The following is an 18,827-nucleotide window of genomic DNA, read 5'->3' as shown; positions in this document are numbered from 1 at the left end:
GAGACCACCCCCCGGAAGAGCAGAGCCACAGGAATCTCCTGGGTTTGGAGACTCCAAAGGGGGCCGTGTGCCAGAGAGAGAAACACTCAGTCACAGGCCAGGGGAGCACAGCTGGAGACCAAGAAGATGGGAGGGATTAACTGGTTTTCTCTGAAGGCGCACTAAGGAGTGAGGCCTGAGCTCTTGGCTCCTACCAGCCAGAGACTGGGGGGCCGCCATCTTCATTCCCGTCCTCCAAAGCGGTATGGAAAGTGCCCAGGGAACAATAGCTCCCAGCGTGAACCCAAGCAGATTGCTGAACCCAAGCAGATTGCTTAGCCCGGACCCTGGCAAGGGCGGTGCAGTTCCGCCTCAAGCAAAGACATTTGAGAATCATGGCAAGAGGCCCCTCCTGCAGAGGATAGGCAAGAACATCCAGCCAAGACCAAGCTCACTGATCAAGGAGAACAGCAGAATTCCAGAGGAGGGGAAAGCAAAAAATGGAATTCATGGCTTTCTCTCCATGATTCTTTAGTCTTGCAAAGTTAATTAAATATTTTTATTTTCTTTATTCTAATTGTTTTAACTTTTCCTCTTTCCTCTTTTAATGTCTTAAAACTAGTTTATCTTAACAATACCTTTCTTTAAAAAATCTTTTAACACCTTCATTATTATAGTCATATTTTACCCTTCATTGTATCTAACTTTATTTTTTGTATACATATAGGGTTTTTTCTTCTAAAAAATTATGGGATACAATTTCTTTTAATAGATAAAAATATACCCTAAATCCAGCACAGGGCTTTGTTCTGATCTCCAGCCTGAGCAAATTCTCTCCACTTTCTTTTTCTTTCTTTTCCCAACCAACTATTCTTATCAATTCCTTCTTTAGAATTTTTTTTTTAATTTTTATCTTTACAGGCATACTCCATCCCTTCATCGTGTTTACCCTTATTTTTGTATATATATGTTTTTCTTTCTTTAAAATTATGGGAGGTAGTTTCTTCTAAGAGACCAAAATACACCCAAAATCAAGTGGGTGGCTCTGTTCTGTTCACCAGTTTGATATATATATATTTTTTTAATTTAAAAAAAAATTTTTTTAAACTTTTTTAAAAGACTTTATTTATTTAACACAGAGAGAGATCACTGATAGGCAGAGAGGCAGGCAGAGAGAGAGGGGGAAGCAGTCTTCTTGCTGAGCAGAAGGCCTGATGTGGGGCTCAATTCCAGGACCTTGAGATCATGACCTGAGCTGAAGGCAGAGGCTTAACCCACTGAGCCACCCAGGTGCCCCAAACTTCTTTTTGCTCCCTTTCTTCTCCCCACAATTAGGGGTATCTTCTGATTTGGTTAGCGTACATTTTTCTGGGGTCTTTGCCACCCTTTTAGTATTTCATTCTCTCATTCATATATTCTTATCTGGATAAAATGACAAGGCGGAAAAACTCACCGCAAAAAAAAAGAACAAGAGGCAGTACCGAAGGCTAGGGACTTAATCAATACAGATGTTGGTAATATGTCAGACCTAGAGTTCGGAATGACGATTCTCAAGGTGCTAGCTGGGCTCGAAAAATGCATGGAAGATATTAGAGAAACATTGTCTGGAGAAATAAAAGCCCTTTTTGGAGAAATAAAACAACTAAAATCTAACCAAGCTGAAATCAAAAAAGCTATTAATGAGTTGCAATAAAAAATGGAGGGTCTTACTGCTAGGATAAATGAGGCAGAAGAGAGAATTAGTGATATAGAAGATGAAATGATGGAGAATAAAGAAGCTGAGCAGAAGAGAGACAAACAACTAATGGACCACAAGAGGAGAATTCGAGAGATAAGTGATACCATAAGATGAATCAACATTAGAATAATTGGGATTCCAGAAGAAGAAGAAAGGGGAGGCGGAGCAGAAGGTATATTAGAGCGAATTATTATAGAGAATTTCCCTAATATGGCAAAGGGAACAAGCATCAAAATCCAGGAGACACACAGAACCCCCCTCAAAATCAATAAAAATAGGTCCACACCCCATCATTTAATAGTAAAACTGACATGTCTTAGTGACAAAGAGAAAATCCTGAAAGCAGCCCAGGACAAGATGTCTGTAACATACAATGGTAAAAATATTAGATTGGCAGCAGACTTATCCACAGAGACCTGGCAGGCCAAAAAGAGCTGGCATGATATATTCAGAGCACTAAACGAGAAAAACATGCAGCCAAGAATACTATATCCAGCTAGGCTATCATTGAAAATAGAAGGAGAGATAAAAAGCTTCCAGGACAAACAAAAACTAAAAAAAAATTGTAAACACCAAACCAGCTCTACAGGAAATATTGAAAGGGGTCCTCTAAGCAAAGAGAGAGTCTAGAAATAGTAGACCAAAAAGGAATAGATACAATATACAGTAATAGTTACTTACAGGCAATACAATGGCACTAAATTCATACCTCTCAATAGTTATCCTGAATGTAAATGGGCTAAATGCCCAATCAAAAGACACAGGGTATCAGAATGGATTAAAAAAAACAAAACCCATCAATATGCTGTCTACAAGAAACTCATTTTAGAGGCAAAGACACCTCCAGATTTAAAGTGATGGGGTGGAAAACAATTTACCATGCTATTGGACATCAAAAGAAAGCTGGGGTGGCAATCCTTAAATCAGATAAATTCAATTTTAAGCCAAAGACTATAAGAAGAGATGATGAAGGACACTATATCATTCTCAAAGGGTCTGTTCAACAAGAAGACCTAACAATTTTAAATATCTATGCCCCTAACATGGGAGCAGCCAACTATATAATCCAATTCATAACAAAATCAAAGCAGCATCAACAATAATACAGTAATAGTAGGGGACTTTAACACTCCCCTCACTGAAATGGACAGATCATCCAAGCAAAAGATCAACAAGGAAATAAAGGTCTTAAATGACACACTGGACCAGATGAACATCCCAGATCTATTCAGAACATTCCATCCCAAAGCAACAGAAATCACATTCTTCTCTAGTGCACATGGAACATTCTCCAGAACAGATCACATCCTGGGTCACAAAATCAGGTCTCACTCAGTACCAAATGACCGGGATCATTCCCTGCATAGTTTCAGACCACAATGCTCTGAAGCTAGAACTCAGTCACAAGAGGAAAGTTGGAAAGAACCTAAATACATGGAGGCTAAACAGCATCCAACTAAAGAATGAACAGGGGGGGCGCCTGGGTGGCTCAGTGGGTTAAGCCTCTGCCTTCATGATCCCAGGGTCCTGAGATCAAGCCCTACATTGGGCTCTCTGCTCAGCAGGGAGCCTGCTTCCCCTGCTCTCTCTGCCTGCCTCTCTGCCTACTTGTGATCTCTCTGTCAAATAAATAAAAATAAAATCTTAAAAAAAAAAAAAAAGAATGGGTCAATCAGGAAATTAAAGAAGAACTGAAAACATTCATTGAAAATGATAATGAAAACACAACGGTTCAAAATCTGTGGGACACAGCAAAGGTGGAGGAAAATACATAGCCATATAAGCGTTTCTCAAGAAACAAGAAAGGTCTCAAGTATATAACCTAACCCTACACCTAAAGGAGCTGGAGAAAGAACAGCAAAGAAAGCCTAAACCCAGCAGGAGAAGAGAAATAATAAAGATCAGAGCAGAAATCAATGAAATAGAAACCAAAAAAACAGTAGAAGAAATCAACAAAACTAGGAGCTGGTTCTTTGAAAGAATTAGTAAGACTGATAAACCCCTGGCCAGACTTAACAAAAGACAAATAGATCAATAAAGCAGAAAGAATCCAGAAATACACTCACAGATATATATAGTCAACAAAAATGACAAATGTACAAAGGCAATTAAGTGGGGAAAAATTTGTGATTTCAACTAGTGGTGCTGGAACAATCAGATGTCTATATGCAAAACAATAAATTTGGGTTATATGTTATACCACATATAAAAATTAACTCGCAATGGATCATGAAGCTAAATATAAAAACAAAAACTATAAAATTTCTAGAAGAAAACAAAAGGGAAAATTTTGTGACCTTGGAAGAGGTCGCAATTTGTCAGATGAGAAACCACAATGGAAGAATGAATTGATAAACTGACCTTCATCAAAACTGAAAATTTCTCATCTAAGGACATCAGTAAAGAGAATAAAAATGCAAACAACACACTGTGAGAAAATATTTGCCAATCATATTTCTGCATAAAAAATCTGTATCCATAATATATAAAGAATTCTGAGCAAAGTTTTAAAGGGCCAATAAAACTACCTGGGTAAAGGGAGAGATGGTATGCCAAAGGAGAGGGTAGAAAGAGTAAAACCAAGAAAGCGAGAAAACCAGTCTGAAGAGGAAGAGGCAGGATATGGACTGGAGAAGACGCTAGCATTCAGAGCATTTTCATAAAACATGTTAAGGAGCTGGAACTTGATTCTGGGGGGAATGCAGTCCTCTGGGACATTTCTAGTAAAGCTGTGACATGGACAGATCAGATTCTTTAGATAGTTTGCTCTGAAACCTATGTGGAAGAAGAATTTGAGGGAGAAAGTCTGAACCAGGGCGGTTGCAGCAGCCCAGGTCACAGCTAGAACAGTGAGAGCTGGAATGAAGGAAAAGGAGAGAATTGAAGAAAACACTTAGACGGTAAATCTATACAACTTTTTACTCATTAGATGTAGGGGGAAAAGGAAGCATAAGCAGGGCTCCTGGGTAGCTCAGTCAGTTAAGCATCTGCCTTTGGTTCAGGTTATGATCCCAGGGTCCTGGGATCAAGCCCCCTATCAGGCTCCCTGCCCAGCAGGAAACCTGCTTCTCCCTCTCTCTCCCACTCCCCATACCTGTGCTGGCTCACTCTCTCTCTCTCTCTGTGTCAAATAAATAAAGAAAATCTTTAAAAAAAAAAAAAAAAAGAGGCAGAAGTAGATTTACTGGTCTCAAGTTTCTTTGCTAATGATATGCAGAACACAAAAGGAATAGTTTGGTAAGTTATAAACAGTTCAGTTTGGGATGCACTGTTTGAGTCTGAGTCTGAAACTCTAAGGGAAACCCTACACACAGAATTAACTAATTAGTTAATTTTTTCCACATAAAATTATCTAGTACAATTTCTGATTAATCAGTCTATCGCTTGCCCATTGACTTATAACCCCCCAAGTTCTCATTACTTGTGGGTAATTTCCTGAGCACTTGGGTTATGACACTGACACACTTGTCTACTCCCATGTCATCTCACACTGCTTTTCCTACGAAAGCTTTATAAAAAGCTTCCAGTTGTATAAATTAGTCATCCTATCACCACTACTTCTTCCCCTTCAAAATTCCCTTTGCTCTTTTGGCTCTTCTATGCAAGAATTTCATTAAGTTTCATGAGAAACTCTGCTAGGATTTTAACTGGAAAGATACAAAAGAAATGAACAATTTTCCTTGATTTTGTAATTAAGATGACATTTATTATCTTAGCCAAAATGATTCCAGTGGAATGAAAGGAGGAAGCCAGATTGTAGTGACTGCTCTCCATGAGTAGTCAAAGGTAACTGAGGAAGCGAAAATTGTGAATACAGTCTGGATATGGAAGAAAAAGGATTAAACAGTAACAAATGGGAATTGAAGATCAAGGAGAGACTATTTGAGGATGCTTGTGTGATGTTCGACTTTTCTTTTCCATGCACTGCCCTTGTTTCCTTGCATGTGCTGTGAGCTCCAGCCGGAGTGTTTGTCTCTGATAACTAGTCACTAACATGACATCCACAACACTCACTCTTCCCAAGACAAGAGTCAAGAGAAGGTATATCCCTAAGGCTTCATAACAATGGGATATTTCAGGGACGAATGTCAGAAAGAGCTAAAAAATTTAAGTGTACAAAACAGAAACAAGTATGTCTGAGACATTTCTTCAGGAGAAAGGATGATGGTAGCTAACTCTGCAGGGTTTGAAGTAGAGAACTGACATGTTTGACTCAGCATTTAAAAGGGTCGCACTGGCTTACTGCTTTGAGAACAGTCATCTAAATGACTGCGCCACCCAGGCGCCCCTTTATGCATTTAAAATAAGTAACTGTAGGAAGAACAAAGACTATTTCATAAACACTAGCTCTCTATAGGAAAAGAAAAGGATGCTAAACTTGAAGATGGTGTTAGGTCTGAATTAAAACATATGAAATGATGTTTCTTTCTGAATATTGACTATACATCAACTGGTCTCACATGAATTTAAACACTGATGAGCCTGAGAAATTTAAGTGGCTTTGAACGTAAACTGGGATCATGAGTACTTTAACTGAAGAAGACTTACCTTGGCCATGACCAGGTTACCAGTCCACAAAAGAGACATTACTGAACCACTATTTAATCCTAGGCAAAGGATCAAAGGTTTTCTCTACTCTTAGATCAGCTGTAAAACCTACCCGAGGACAGCAATGACAGAAGAGTTTTACTCTGACATAAAACATTTCACCAAAAAAAAAAAAAAAACCAAACCCAAAAACAAAACGAAACAAACAGAATTAAAAGATTTTTAAAACACCTTACCCTGGCAGCTGAAGCAAAAGAATCAGGGCCATGAGCTGCATTTCTTATGCCATCGGTTCCAAAGAGAGCTCTCAGGCTTTCGGGAGCATCCGTACGAGCCATCCCGGAGTTCGCGGGTCCAAGCAGTCTTTTCCACTCACATATAGCGTCATCTCTTAAAATCTCCATGGCGATGACAGGACCACTTGTAATAAACTGGATCAGCTCACTACAAAACATGTAAAAGCTTGACTGGCTTCATTTTTCTGTCAATCTGTCTCTCAAACTATTGGATATAGTGAATTCTGCCTGAGCAAGATAAAGTTTTCATAAACTGAGTGTCTTGTGGTAGCCTGAGTTACTATAAAACACTAGTGTTGTCAAATCATTTACTGTTAGCAAAAAAAAAAAATAAAAAATAAAAAATAAAAAAATAAATCAGTGTTTCATTGAATTTGAGACGACTTCATTGACTTAAAATGCATATTACTGGTCAACTGATTATTCCTTCTTTTGTTGTTCTGAAAGATAAAGAAGGATCTTCCTTTTTATTTTCATGTGGTTTACCATGGCAGTCAAATAAGATTTCATAATATAGAAAATTATGAGAGTGGTCTTATATTTACAGTAAGAATGTATTTTTGTGTAGTTTAAAATTCAAAGAATGGAGGGAGATTTTCAGTCAATAAACACGGAGTTGGTCTAGTGATAAAAAACAGAAATTAACAGGCCTTGAAAAAACACGCTCTTATTACTATAAAAGCTACTCTGAGATAGTCTTATCTCAAGTTGTTAAAGAATACACACAGGTTCTTGATTAAAAATCCAGCTTGGAGTCACAGTAGCCCAAGCCATGGAAAGCAGCTGCTCGTTTCCTTTGCCACGACTGTATGTGCACAAGGCAGCAGTGACAAGTCTAGCGGTGAAGAAAGGAACACCATTCCTCCCACTGTGTTAGGCAGGGACAGAATCCTTTCTAAAGCAAGCCTGTGTTTCTCTCTCATCCAACCTATGAGAGGACAGGGCCGTCCTGGAGAAAAGCACATACTTCCTTCCTTCACTGACTCCCTTCCATACTCACTTTTTAAATCACGTCAATTCATTTTGAAGAGGATTTCTAAAAAAGTAGTATGTACAAAGAAGTATTCATATTCTCCATCCTAACAGGCCTAAATGACCTCTTCGTACATACTCTGCTAGGCCTTAGCAGGAAAAAAAAAATAGATTTAAGGAACCAAAATCAAGGGAACAAATTCATGTTTATCCATTCAATAAGCACTTACTGATTACCCACTAGAAATCAAAATACTCAACAATATCCTTGCTTCCGGAAACAGGTAATGTCCTGTTAATACAGAATTCTCAGACACACAGAATAGGCCTATGAGTGTGGCATGCAATAATGCAGTGACTATTGTGCCCAACTATAAAAAAATCCTGGGAATGCTTCGTGAGACTATTCCCAACCCTAGAGCTACATCTTCCATTGCATCTTTCCTAACATCAGAAAACTAGTTAATTCATCCATTTAATAATTTACTGCACACTAGTCACATATAAGACATTAAACTAGGTGCTGTAATATATGCTACCAACACAAAGCAGGACTATGATAAAGAATCATTTCCAAGAAAATTAGATATTTTGGGAAGTCCGTGCCAGTTACCAGAGGTGGCGGGGTGGCAACGGCAGTGAGCGGGTCCTTGTGGCCTACAATATCCTGCAAAAATGTCTCTGTGTCCATCTCTTGAAGACCTGAAGGTAGACAAAGTCATTCAGGCTCAAACTGCCTTTTCTGCAAACCCTGGCAACCCAGCAATTTTGTCTGAAGCTTCTGTTCCCATCTCTCGAGACGGAAATCTCTATCCTAGACTGTACCTGGAGCTCTCCCAGTACATGGGCCTGAGTTTAAGTGAAGAACAAATCCGTGCACCTATGGCCCTGGGCCCTGGAGCACCAGGTCAGGGGCAGCTGGCTGCTAGACCTTCTGGTCTGAACCCTATGGTGGCTCCCGTGACTGATAATAATGTTGGAACTCGTAGAGCAGAAATGAAGGGACTCGTGAAGTCATTTTGTATAAGGATCAAGATGGAAAAACTGGGCTCAGGCTTAAATCAGTAGATAATGGCATATTTGTTCAGCCGGTCCAGGCAAATTCTCCAGCCTCACTGGTTGGTCTGAGATTGGGGACCAAGTACTCCAGATTGGTGGGGCCAGTGTGCGGGCTGGAGCGCTGGTAAAGCACACAAGGTGCCCAAATGGGCTTTTGGAGAGCAGATTACTAGGATTGTTCGTGACAGGCCCTTTGTCGGACAGTCACCATGCATGAGGATGGGACTGGACATGTTGGCTTTATCTTTAAAGATGGGAAGATCGCCTCCACAGTGAAAGACAGTTCTGCAGCCAGAAATGGTCTTCTCACAGAACGTCACATCTGTGAAGTCAATGGGCAGAATGTCATTGGGCTGAAGGGTGCTCCAGTGGCAGACACACCGTCAGCGTCTGAGACGGCAATTACCATGACTCATGCCTGCTTTTATTTCTGAGCATATCCAACGGATGGCACCAAGCTCTATGAAAAGCCTGACAGATCACACATTTCCTGAGGTTAAAGTCATGGTACAACGGAAGCCTCACTGAACTCCAGTCTACTTCTTGGGCAATTTGACTTTATATTATGCACGTGAAGCTTTCTAGAAGCCGGAAAGCATATGCTGCATGAAGATGTTTCTACCTTACATTAAGGCAGGGAATCTTACTGTCTTGGTTGGATATCTTGTTCACACTTCAAGAACATGGCAGCCTCATCCTGGTTTTACAGAAGGGAAACCTTGGACAGATTTACTGATTTCCAGAGAGTACCTCCTCTACTGGAAACCCGATGCTTTTACAAGCCATTGTGAGTAGAATGACTGACACAGGCGTAGCTCTGTGTTAGAACCAGTCACCATTATCTTACATATCAAGTTGCGCTGTTCACAGTACTTTAGTTCTATGGCATAACTGCATTTTTAATGTGTAACCATAGTACATGGAGAATGACTGCTTTTGATGGGTTTTTAGTTCTGTGTGTGTGCATGTGCGTGTAAGCCACCAATTAAGTGCACTGCTTGCATCCTGTGTAAGCATGATACAGTGTACGTAGGTTGCTAGAGCTGATGCTGGTCATCATTTAATTGGAACTACCTTTACTTAATATGCTTCAACTGTCACCTTAACTGTGATAAGCATCTAGAATAAAAGCCAAAATACAACTATTGCTGATTTCTAAAACCCAAACTGCATCTCTGTGTTAAACGACGTAAGGGCACACACAGCTACAGCCCAGCTGTGTCTGAGAGTCTCTCGCCAATTGTGCAATGGAAATTCCTTTCTTCTAAAAGTTACTGGTATTACTTTCTGAGAAATGACTCACTATATATTAAATGTAAAAGATCTTATACCAAATAGGATAAACTTCTAACTCCCTTTATTCATGTGTAGATTACATGGAGTATTACCTAATTTTGTCTTTAGCATTCTGTACCCTCACTACTTTGGGGTGGTCGGAGGATGTTTCCCAGGTAATTTGTTCCACTTCCTGATCCCTCCCTACAAAATGGAAGTGACACTTTAGCCTGATTTTTTTCTTTAATATGGTTTATGCCTATTCCATCTTAATTAAATATGTATAATTTTTAAAAGAAAGAAAGAAAATTAGATATTCTAACAAGGCTTGGGAATATTTTATACTTCCTGATTTAAAGGAATCTAACATAATAATTTTCTCATACACATGTTAAAAGAAACACTGTCATATGCAGGATACCAAATAGCATGTTTAGTATAGTGGCCTAATATTCTTTATTAGAAATGTAAGCACTTCTTTGTCAACAGTAATATATACTTCACAATATTCACTTAAATTTAAATATATCCCAAATATTTAGAACATAAGCTCAATTTCTAACACATATTAGTTGCTCTACTTCAAGGAACAAAAGTATTAGTTGATAAGGGCTCTGTGAGGGCACCTGGGTGGCCCAGTTGGTTAAGCGACTGCCTTTGGCTCAGGTCACGATCCTGGAGTCCCCGGGTGGAGTCCCACATGGGGCTTCCCGCTCAGCAGGGAGTCTGCTTTTCTCCCGCTGACCTCTCGCCTCTCATGTTCTCTCTCATTCTCTCTCTCTCTCAAATAAATAAATAAAATCCTTAAAGAAAGAATAAGGGTTCTGTGAACATTGTTTTATGTATACAAGAATGCCAAGAGCACAACTAAAACTCCCAACCCAGGAACACGGGGCTGGCTCAGTCAGAAGAGCTGTGAGTTTGAGCCCCATGTTGGGTGTAGAGATTACTCAAGGAAGAATCAGCTGGGAGTAATCAGAGGGGGGATGAACCATAAGAGACTGTGGACTCTGAGAAACAAGCTGAGGGTTTTGGAGGGGAGCGGGGTCGGGGGTTGGGTGAGCCTGGTGGTGGGTATTAAGGAGGGCACATATTGCATGGAGAACTGGGTATTGTGCATAAACAATGAATTTTGGAACACTGAAAAGTTAAATTAAATTTTTTTTAAAAAACCTTTAAAAAATACTCAACATAAAATATAATTATCACTCTATTTTAATCTACTGAAATCTAAAAAGAATGCTATACCTCTTATAATTTAAACAAATCATCCTATTTACTTCTGATTAAAATTTAAGACATCTAATAATAAAATAAAAATTCTAATCTAGGGGTGCCCGGGTGGCTCAGTCCGTTAGGCATCCGTTAGGCATCTGCCTTCGGCTTGGGTCACATGACCCCAGGGTCCTGGGATTGAATCCTGCATCAGGCTCCTTGAACAGCTGGGAGTCTGCTTCTCCCTCTGACCTTCCCCACCTCTCACGCTGTCTCTCTCATTCTTTCTCAAATGGATAAATAAAATCTTAAAAAATAAAATTCTGATCTAATAAAAGGACAGAAAAAACAATTCATAGAAAATAGTTCTCTACTGTTATAAGATGTTGCTATGATCTTTTTGACAGATGCTTTCCATGTCACAAGTTTCTGAATTACAGAAGTACAATTCTTTAGTTTTTTTAGGATATCCTCCATTGTAAATCACTTGCCCCAAATTCAGCACCTACTTTAAAAAGGGCCTTGATTGATGGTCTACATGAAAATCCATTGCTTCTTTCCTACAAAATAACCAAAATGACAACAGTTAAAAATTATATTTAAAAAATTACTTGACTAAAATCTTGTAGCTTGCATTAATAGAATAAAGATGAAACACTCTATTTGATCTACATGTAACTGACTAGTGACTTTTCACCAAGTATTCTGCTCAAACCCTCCCACTGTTCAAGTTTTTTGCTCCCTGAGTATCTATTAAGATGTAAAATTACAATGAGCGTAAAGGGCACTACTTACTCTTCTGCTCATGCTCGTATCTACTGTCTTCCTTTGCACCAGCATCTTTTACATTCTTGAAACATAGCTTAACATTTGACCAATAAGAATTATTTGCTCTTTAGAGATAAAGAAGTTACATAAAAGAATGCAAAGCCATCTTCAAATTTAAAATTTATTACTTTCTTCTTCAGGTTTTAAACTTGAAAGGGCAGGTTAGAATTTTAATAGTTACAGTTTTCTCTCTTAGAGCTTATGTTTTAAGATCTGCTTGACAAATTAAGCATATCACTGTATTTTTTTCGGTTACTAATGTATTAAAAACCAATGCTTTAACTGACATCACCAAAAAAAGGGGGTAATGCAGAGATATTCAGAATTTGAAGGGCAATAGGGATTTACCTCGCGAATCTGTATTTTTCACTAAAGATATCTACAGAGCCACTGAAAGGATAATGGACTTTAAATTGATTAGCTGAAAAGTCTGAACAGCTTTTTATTTTAATCAAATCAGGTCTCTCTCAAACTGACAGTTTTAAAGGCTTTAAATTGAGTTCACAATATGTGACAAATATGTCAACATCAACTACTTTTGAAAACATCAGAGACGTTAACATGTCCTCTAGCAAAGGATTATCCTTCCAAGCGTGAAATTTAGCATGCAATGTTTTAAAATCTCTGGGCCATACTACAAAATGAATTCACATAATAAACTGTAACAGGACACACTCTTATTCAAACCAAATGTACTGAAGTATTTTCTTTGGTGATGAAAGGATTATGAAAGTATACTATGCAAATATGATAAATAAAATTTGTCCCTAGAAATGAGACTGGACGAAAACTCATCTTTCTAGGACCTATTCTGCCACCACTAAATTATTTATTCTCACAATAATATGTTAAAATAGGTATGATTGCCTACATTGTACCTATGAAAATAATAAAGTTCAGCATGATCACATAACTTGGACAGGGGGATTTCAACCCAAATCTCTGGTTGCAAATCTCTGACTGTTTTTGTCCTTTCTGTTACCAACTACAGAGGGCCAGGAGAAGAATTCACAAAAGAAAAAAAAAAAAAAAGATATATTATTATATTATAGTCTAAAATGAGGTAAAACCAAATGTCTGAAAAATTCATGTGGGAGCATTCTAAGAGTTAGCAGCAAGAGGACCAAAACAACCAGTTCTAAACTTTTCAACACAACTGGGCTACTAAAAAAGACCAAAAAAATCATAATCTTTAATACTGATGAAAAGAAAGATCTCAATTATTAAAAGTGTTTGTTTCCTTCTTACATGTCACTGACCCCACAGTTCTCTCTATACAACATCCAAAATGGAAACCAAGAATGAATCATGAATTCCTCCCATCATCCTTACCTAATTCTTCCCTTAAAAAGCTGAGATGGAGAGAAATAGTAACAAGTGCATCACCACTTAAAGGAGGTTTTTGTCATTGTTATGTCTTGCTGTGTTTTTATAAAGAAACCATCCTCTCACAAAGATTTATCCATTAAGGCTTTCATGAAATGTTTACTCAGTGCCCCTTGGAGTCAGGCGCTAAGCCCAGCTCTGGGACTACGGAGTCAGCTGGGACTCCGCTGCTGCCTTTGGATACCGTTGTGACGGAGGAACTGACATTTGGGCAAACAAGCTCCGCAAAGACTTAAACGCTGGGAGACACCCCTCCCAGGCCTCCCACCCCTCCTGGCCTGTCTCACTGGCTATGCCAAGAATCCAAGGGCCCGGATGCCTTTCTCCTACCTTTTCCCCAGAGTTATGTTTGCAATGAGCCGCTGCTAAGGGATGAGGTCGTGTCTCTTCAACACAGAGAGAAGCCCCGTGTACCGCTCGCTGATGAAGCAGCGGACAGCCCGAGTTCAAGCTTCTCGGCTGGGATGCAACCACCTCCGCACACAACATACACCCGGACCCACACCACGTCATTCCCACAGGACGCGCGGGCAGGAGAGCCGACCTAAGCATGATGCGCTTTATCCGGGTGCTTGCTGCCCCCAGATAAGGTCCCCGTCTCCGGCTCAGGCTCTCCGCAGCTTTCGCCGGGCGTCCACGCTAGAGGAGAAGGCTGACTGACTAGCTTCCAGGGCGTGCAGAACCCAACACCTGACCGTAAAACTAACAGAGGCATATGAGGTGTTGTGAAAACATCAAGGAGCCAATTAAGTTTTCTCGGGCATCTTTATCTTGGGGAGTTTGACGCCAAATTCATCAAGCACCAGTAGTGCAGAGACAATTTCTAATCTCACGAGAACCATTCGAAGTCATTTCTCCAGAATCCAGTCCCATGCTGCTATGAGAGCAAGCGTCCTTGATATACACAGAAATAAGACAAATTTAACTGTTTATAAAGGGTCATGACCTCGCTTTCACTAAATAATATCACCAGTATTACCGCTACTAACAACAGCTAAGATGCACGTACACTTACTAGATGCTGGAGTTTTTCAACTACTTCGCATACATTAGACTCACTGGACCCCACGGCAGCTTCACGACACAGGCCGTCACACTCTCCATCTCGCAGATGAAGAAAATGAAGTACGGAGTAAGGCAGCCCGAGCCCCACGCCCAGAAGGTGCACTCACATGCGCTCCGGCTCGGAAACGCGAGCCCCCACCTTTCTGGAAAACATGCAAACTGAAGGCCTGACGCAGGCAAAAACTCAAATTAAATATAGGTGTGTGGGGGGTAAAACGGAAGGTTTTCTGTTAAGGTTTCGAGGGATCGCTCAGGAAAGCTGTGCTGGAGACCCACCAGAACCAGCCCTGCCCACGGGCCGTACCTGCAACGGCCCCACAGAGCCTCACACACCCAGGGGAGCCGGAGAAGGCCCCCCCCGGCCCCAAATCAACAGAAACCCCCCGTGGAGCAACATAAGCACGGTACGGCAGCAGCTCTCCAGACGCTCCACCAACGCCGCTCCTATAGGTAAGTCCCTGAATAACCCAGGAGGACCCGCTTCCAGGGGACGGATCGCTTTTCAGAGCAGTAAACGGCCTCGTCTCCCATGACACACACGGCAAGGAGCTCCACGCGGCCTATTCCAGATGCGTCGCTCTTGGACATCTCAACCGTAACACTCCCTTGTCAAAGAGAAATACTCCAACCTCCGTTCCCTTTTCTACCACTTTTATACAGTGTGTTCGACAGTAAGAAGAGATTACAATTACCAGGCATCGGTGCTATAGAAGCCAGTGGGGTTACAGAAGACAGTACATAATGGCTTATTGGTTACCTGCTTGGAGTCAGCCATCATCGATGAATCTAATTACCCGTGTCTTACTACTTTCTTGTTCTAGTAAGTTTACTATTCTGTTCTTCGCCAGGGACAGGTTTTTTATTTTAAACAATGTGACGAAAGATAAAAGATGATTTAAAAAAGAAAGAAAAAACCAAGGACTAGACTTTACATAACTGAAAAATGATCAAAAAATTACCTTGAAAGCATCATCATTTTGAGTTTGGTTATAGTAAACCCAGCTTTGTTTATCATTTCAATTATTTCTCCAGCTTTCGATACTGCATCGGGTTTAATCAGAGCCAACGTTCTGTATGGAAATAAACAACAAAGAATAAGTTTGAAAATAAAAATAGTTCAGTTTTTACTTACAATTCCCAAGCAGTGGTAGTTTCCTTAACAATCATTCTAGATCACCAAACATCAAAATAAATTATCTTAAAAAGTATATAAAAGGTATCTGAAAAACTTAAAGTAAGCTTACTATTTTTCACAGGGAAATAAAAGTTAGGTACCCAATCTAAAAATAATAATAAAAGCTTAAGGGGAAAAAAGTTAAAATTGTCATATTTAATATGTCCTAATTAATGTAGGGAAGGAAAAATTCTTCCTATATCCTTCAAGCAGTTCCAAATGGACAAAGAATTAAATTTACATGAGACAGATTAATAGAAGAAAAAGCCAAAGTTCTATTATGTGGCATGGAGGCCCAGTAATGAAACTGAGACCCAAATAAATGACCAAAACTGGCAAGGTTTTCTTTGGTTCTTTGTTTGTTTAAAGATTTTATTTATTTATTTGACAGGGAGAGAGAGATCACAGGTAGGCAGAGCAGGGGCGGGGGCGGGGGAGGACAGGGGGGAACAGGCTCCCCGCTGAGCAGAGAGCCCAATGCGGGGCTCGATCCCAGGACCCTGAGACCATGACCTGAGCTGAAGGCTGACGCCTAACAACTGAGCCACCCAGGAGCCCCCCAAAATGGCAGTTTTTATACATCCTGGACAAAGAGACAATAAATTTGTGAGGGATTGACAGGATAAAGGAAACAGATGTGGGGAGCCTGACTGGTTCAGTCAGTAGAGCATGAGACCTCACAATCTCACAATTGTGAGTTTGAGCCCCACATTGGGTACAGAGATCAATGAAAAATAAAATATTTTTAAAAAAGAAATGATTGGAAGCTTTAATTAGTAAATAATTCTAAACAATTTTGATGGAGGTAGTAGATTAGAAAGAAACAAGGTTTGCTTCTAAAGTTTGGTTGGCTTTAAAGTTTCTATCTCTGGAGATAAGGATGTCTTTTTTACTACTTAGAACAGGGAGAACACCTTCCCTATGGGAGATTTATTTCCTGCATCAGGGGGACAGAATAGAGTCTGGGTGTCCTTGCACTGACTGTTTTTAAAGTGACTTTTATTTTAAATAATCGGTATGTCAAAGTGGCACATTTTGAGGCATGCTGCTCTTGGCCTCCATGTTAGAAAATAACTCCACATTATAAAACATTTAAAGTTTCTATTTCTTAGAACACAGTTTATAAAAGAGGACAAATCTTTTTTAAAAACTGCATTTAATATATTATGAACTTGATTTTTGGTCTCTTAGACTTTAACAAATACAAGCGAAGCAGTCAGTTCATCACTGATCTGGAAAGAAATTCTTCCTTTAACACCCAAGCATCGCACAAGGGTTGCACAAAGACCCAAATGTCTTCTTACCCGGCAACGTATGTGGAGAGCAAGCAGCATGCTAACTTTTCAAATCACACTTTCCTCTAAGAGGACTCATCAGAGCCAAGCACTCTTCCCACTCTGAAGCCCCAAAAGATTTTTGGAGATGGAGATCACCTGAATGGTCTCACTTTACTGATGAGGTAACCAGGCCCAAAGAGTGACACCAAGGTCACACAGCTAGTCAGTGGCACCTTCAGGACAGAACACCCAGCTCACAGACTCCTAGGTCTGCACTCTTTCCATACCACAAATAACGTCACTCCGAGTATCATAATCACAAAATCCTCAAGTGTAGTATTTGCAAATGTCAGATAAAAATCAGATGAGTTCGAGTAACTCAGTGTATAGGACATGCAAAATTATGATAAAGAACTTCCACCACTTTCCTTCCTTCGTTTTCAGTGGTTCTGACACACAGGCATGAAGTCAAGGGCTCTGGCTAAGAAGCACGCCGGCCTTCTCACAGCTGGCTTCTTTCACCCATGAGGCAAGTCTGACTGAGAATATGGCAAAGCTATAATAATTCACGTTAACTCATGGCTGGTTTTTAAAACATTTAAATAATAAAAGTTCATCTCAATTTATTACAAGCTGTGCCAACAATCCTTTCCTTTATTTTGAAGCAAACGAGTCACTGTTAGTATTTCATATTATATGGCTTCATCAAAGAGAGAAAAGTCTTCACTTTTTAGCTCACATTATAACACAGTATACTCCTATCACCCTCATATACAACGAAAAATCTTCACTTTTTAACTCACAGTATGACACGTTATACCCATTAACCACACTGACCCATGTATTGCTTATGCTAAACTCTGGAAGAACCTTTGCGAACCACAGCTCTTAAAGAAAATATACAACACATCAGCTGTCACCAATTTCTATGAACAAGAACCAACGTGGAAAACACAAAACCGACAAAGCTTAATCTAAAGTGCAATTTCGTTTTCTCTACATGCCTACGGGAGGCAAAGGGCTGATGACTGGGAGTCATTACACTAAATAAGTCTGCCTATCATCGCCTCACTGCTTAACTGTTCAGTAAATAATAATTAAAGTTTATTCTGTACAGAAAGGAAGACGGGCTTGCAGAATCATGTGTGTCATTTAAAAAAGAGAAGACAGCACGTAAAGAAACAAAAGGACCAGTGTCCTCTGCTGTGGCATAACAAGCTACAACACTGCAGCCTGTGGAAGGGTTCACGTGCTCCACGCCTCCTGCTCCCGTGTGCGGACCCAAGTCCCTCGGGCTGCAGCAGGACTAACCTACCTTCCCAGAGATTTGCAGACCAATGGCCTTGAGAAGTGAAGGACCAGACTTTCCCAGCAGATAAGGCCTGACCACATTTGAAAACAGCTGCCACTAATGCCAGCAAGTCTGTTCAGGGTCATGTCTCACGTCGACACACAACTAACCGCTTGGGCACCTGCTTCTCACACGTCACCCCCACCATTTCCACGCCTTCGCTGGACAGGGAAGACGGGCTGTGAGACATTCGTCCACCATCTTGCCAGGTTGCCAGCACACTACACAAAGCAACCTTGCTTTTCCCAACATCACTCCTCCCGGAAGCACTGATTTTTGATTGACGAGCTGCCAAACTTGAGTTGAGAACCTGTTCTCCGTCCAGGGAAAAAACCACCCCAAACTGTAGTGGCCTAAAATGGCAATTTCTTTAGGTTCTGAGGTGGCCGGGCAGAGGTTTCACCGGGGATGACTCACACAGCTGCGTGTGGCTAGCGCGGCAGCTGGGACAGCAGCTTCTTTCTCCTTGTGGGCTCTCACCCTTAGGAGGTGACACCAGGCTTCCTCAGGGGCAGCCACGTTGAGTCCGATGTGCGAACACTTATCACGCATCCCCTTGAGACATATTTGCTGACATCCCTCTGGCCAATGCAAGGCACACAGTCAAGGCCAGAGTCGATGTGAGAAGGGACTAGACAGGGCGTGGATCCCAGGAGGTGTGAGT

The 18,827-nt window shown here is 40.5% G+C and overlaps 1 protein-coding gene and 1 pseudogene across 3 annotated transcripts in view; one reads left to right on the top strand and one right to left on the bottom strand.

Moving 5' to 3' along the window:
• Window positions 1-18,827, bottom strand: part of NME7 (NME/NM23 family member 7) — a 248,605-nt gene that overhangs the window by 191,224 nt on the left and 38,554 nt on the right. For all 3 annotated transcript variants that reach the window (XM_032863039.1, XM_032863038.1, XM_032863040.1), the window contains exons 4-6: window positions 15,321-15,431; window positions 11,592-11,642; window positions 6,502-6,709 (exon numbers count right to left, since the gene is read on the bottom strand). In XM_032863039.1, the coding sequence (XP_032718930.1) occupies window positions 6,502-6,709; window positions 11,592-11,642; window positions 15,321-15,431 (370 nt within the window). The remainder of the gene's footprint in view (window positions 1-6,501; window positions 6,710-11,591; window positions 11,643-15,320; window positions 15,432-18,827) is intronic.
• On the top strand, window positions 8,206-9,120 carry LOC116870643 (annotated as a pseudogene).

The sequence above is a fragment of the Lontra canadensis genome, unplaced genomic scaffold, assembly GCF_010015895.1.
Source record: "Lontra canadensis isolate GAN:19392208 unplaced genomic scaffold, GSC_riverotter_1.0 scaffold24, whole genome shotgun sequence".
In the NCBI taxonomy this organism is placed as follows: Eukaryota; Metazoa; Chordata; class Mammalia; order Carnivora; family Mustelidae; genus Lontra; species Lontra canadensis.
Note: the sequence above shows the minus strand (reverse complement) of the source record. Positions and strands in the feature narration are given on the sequence as shown.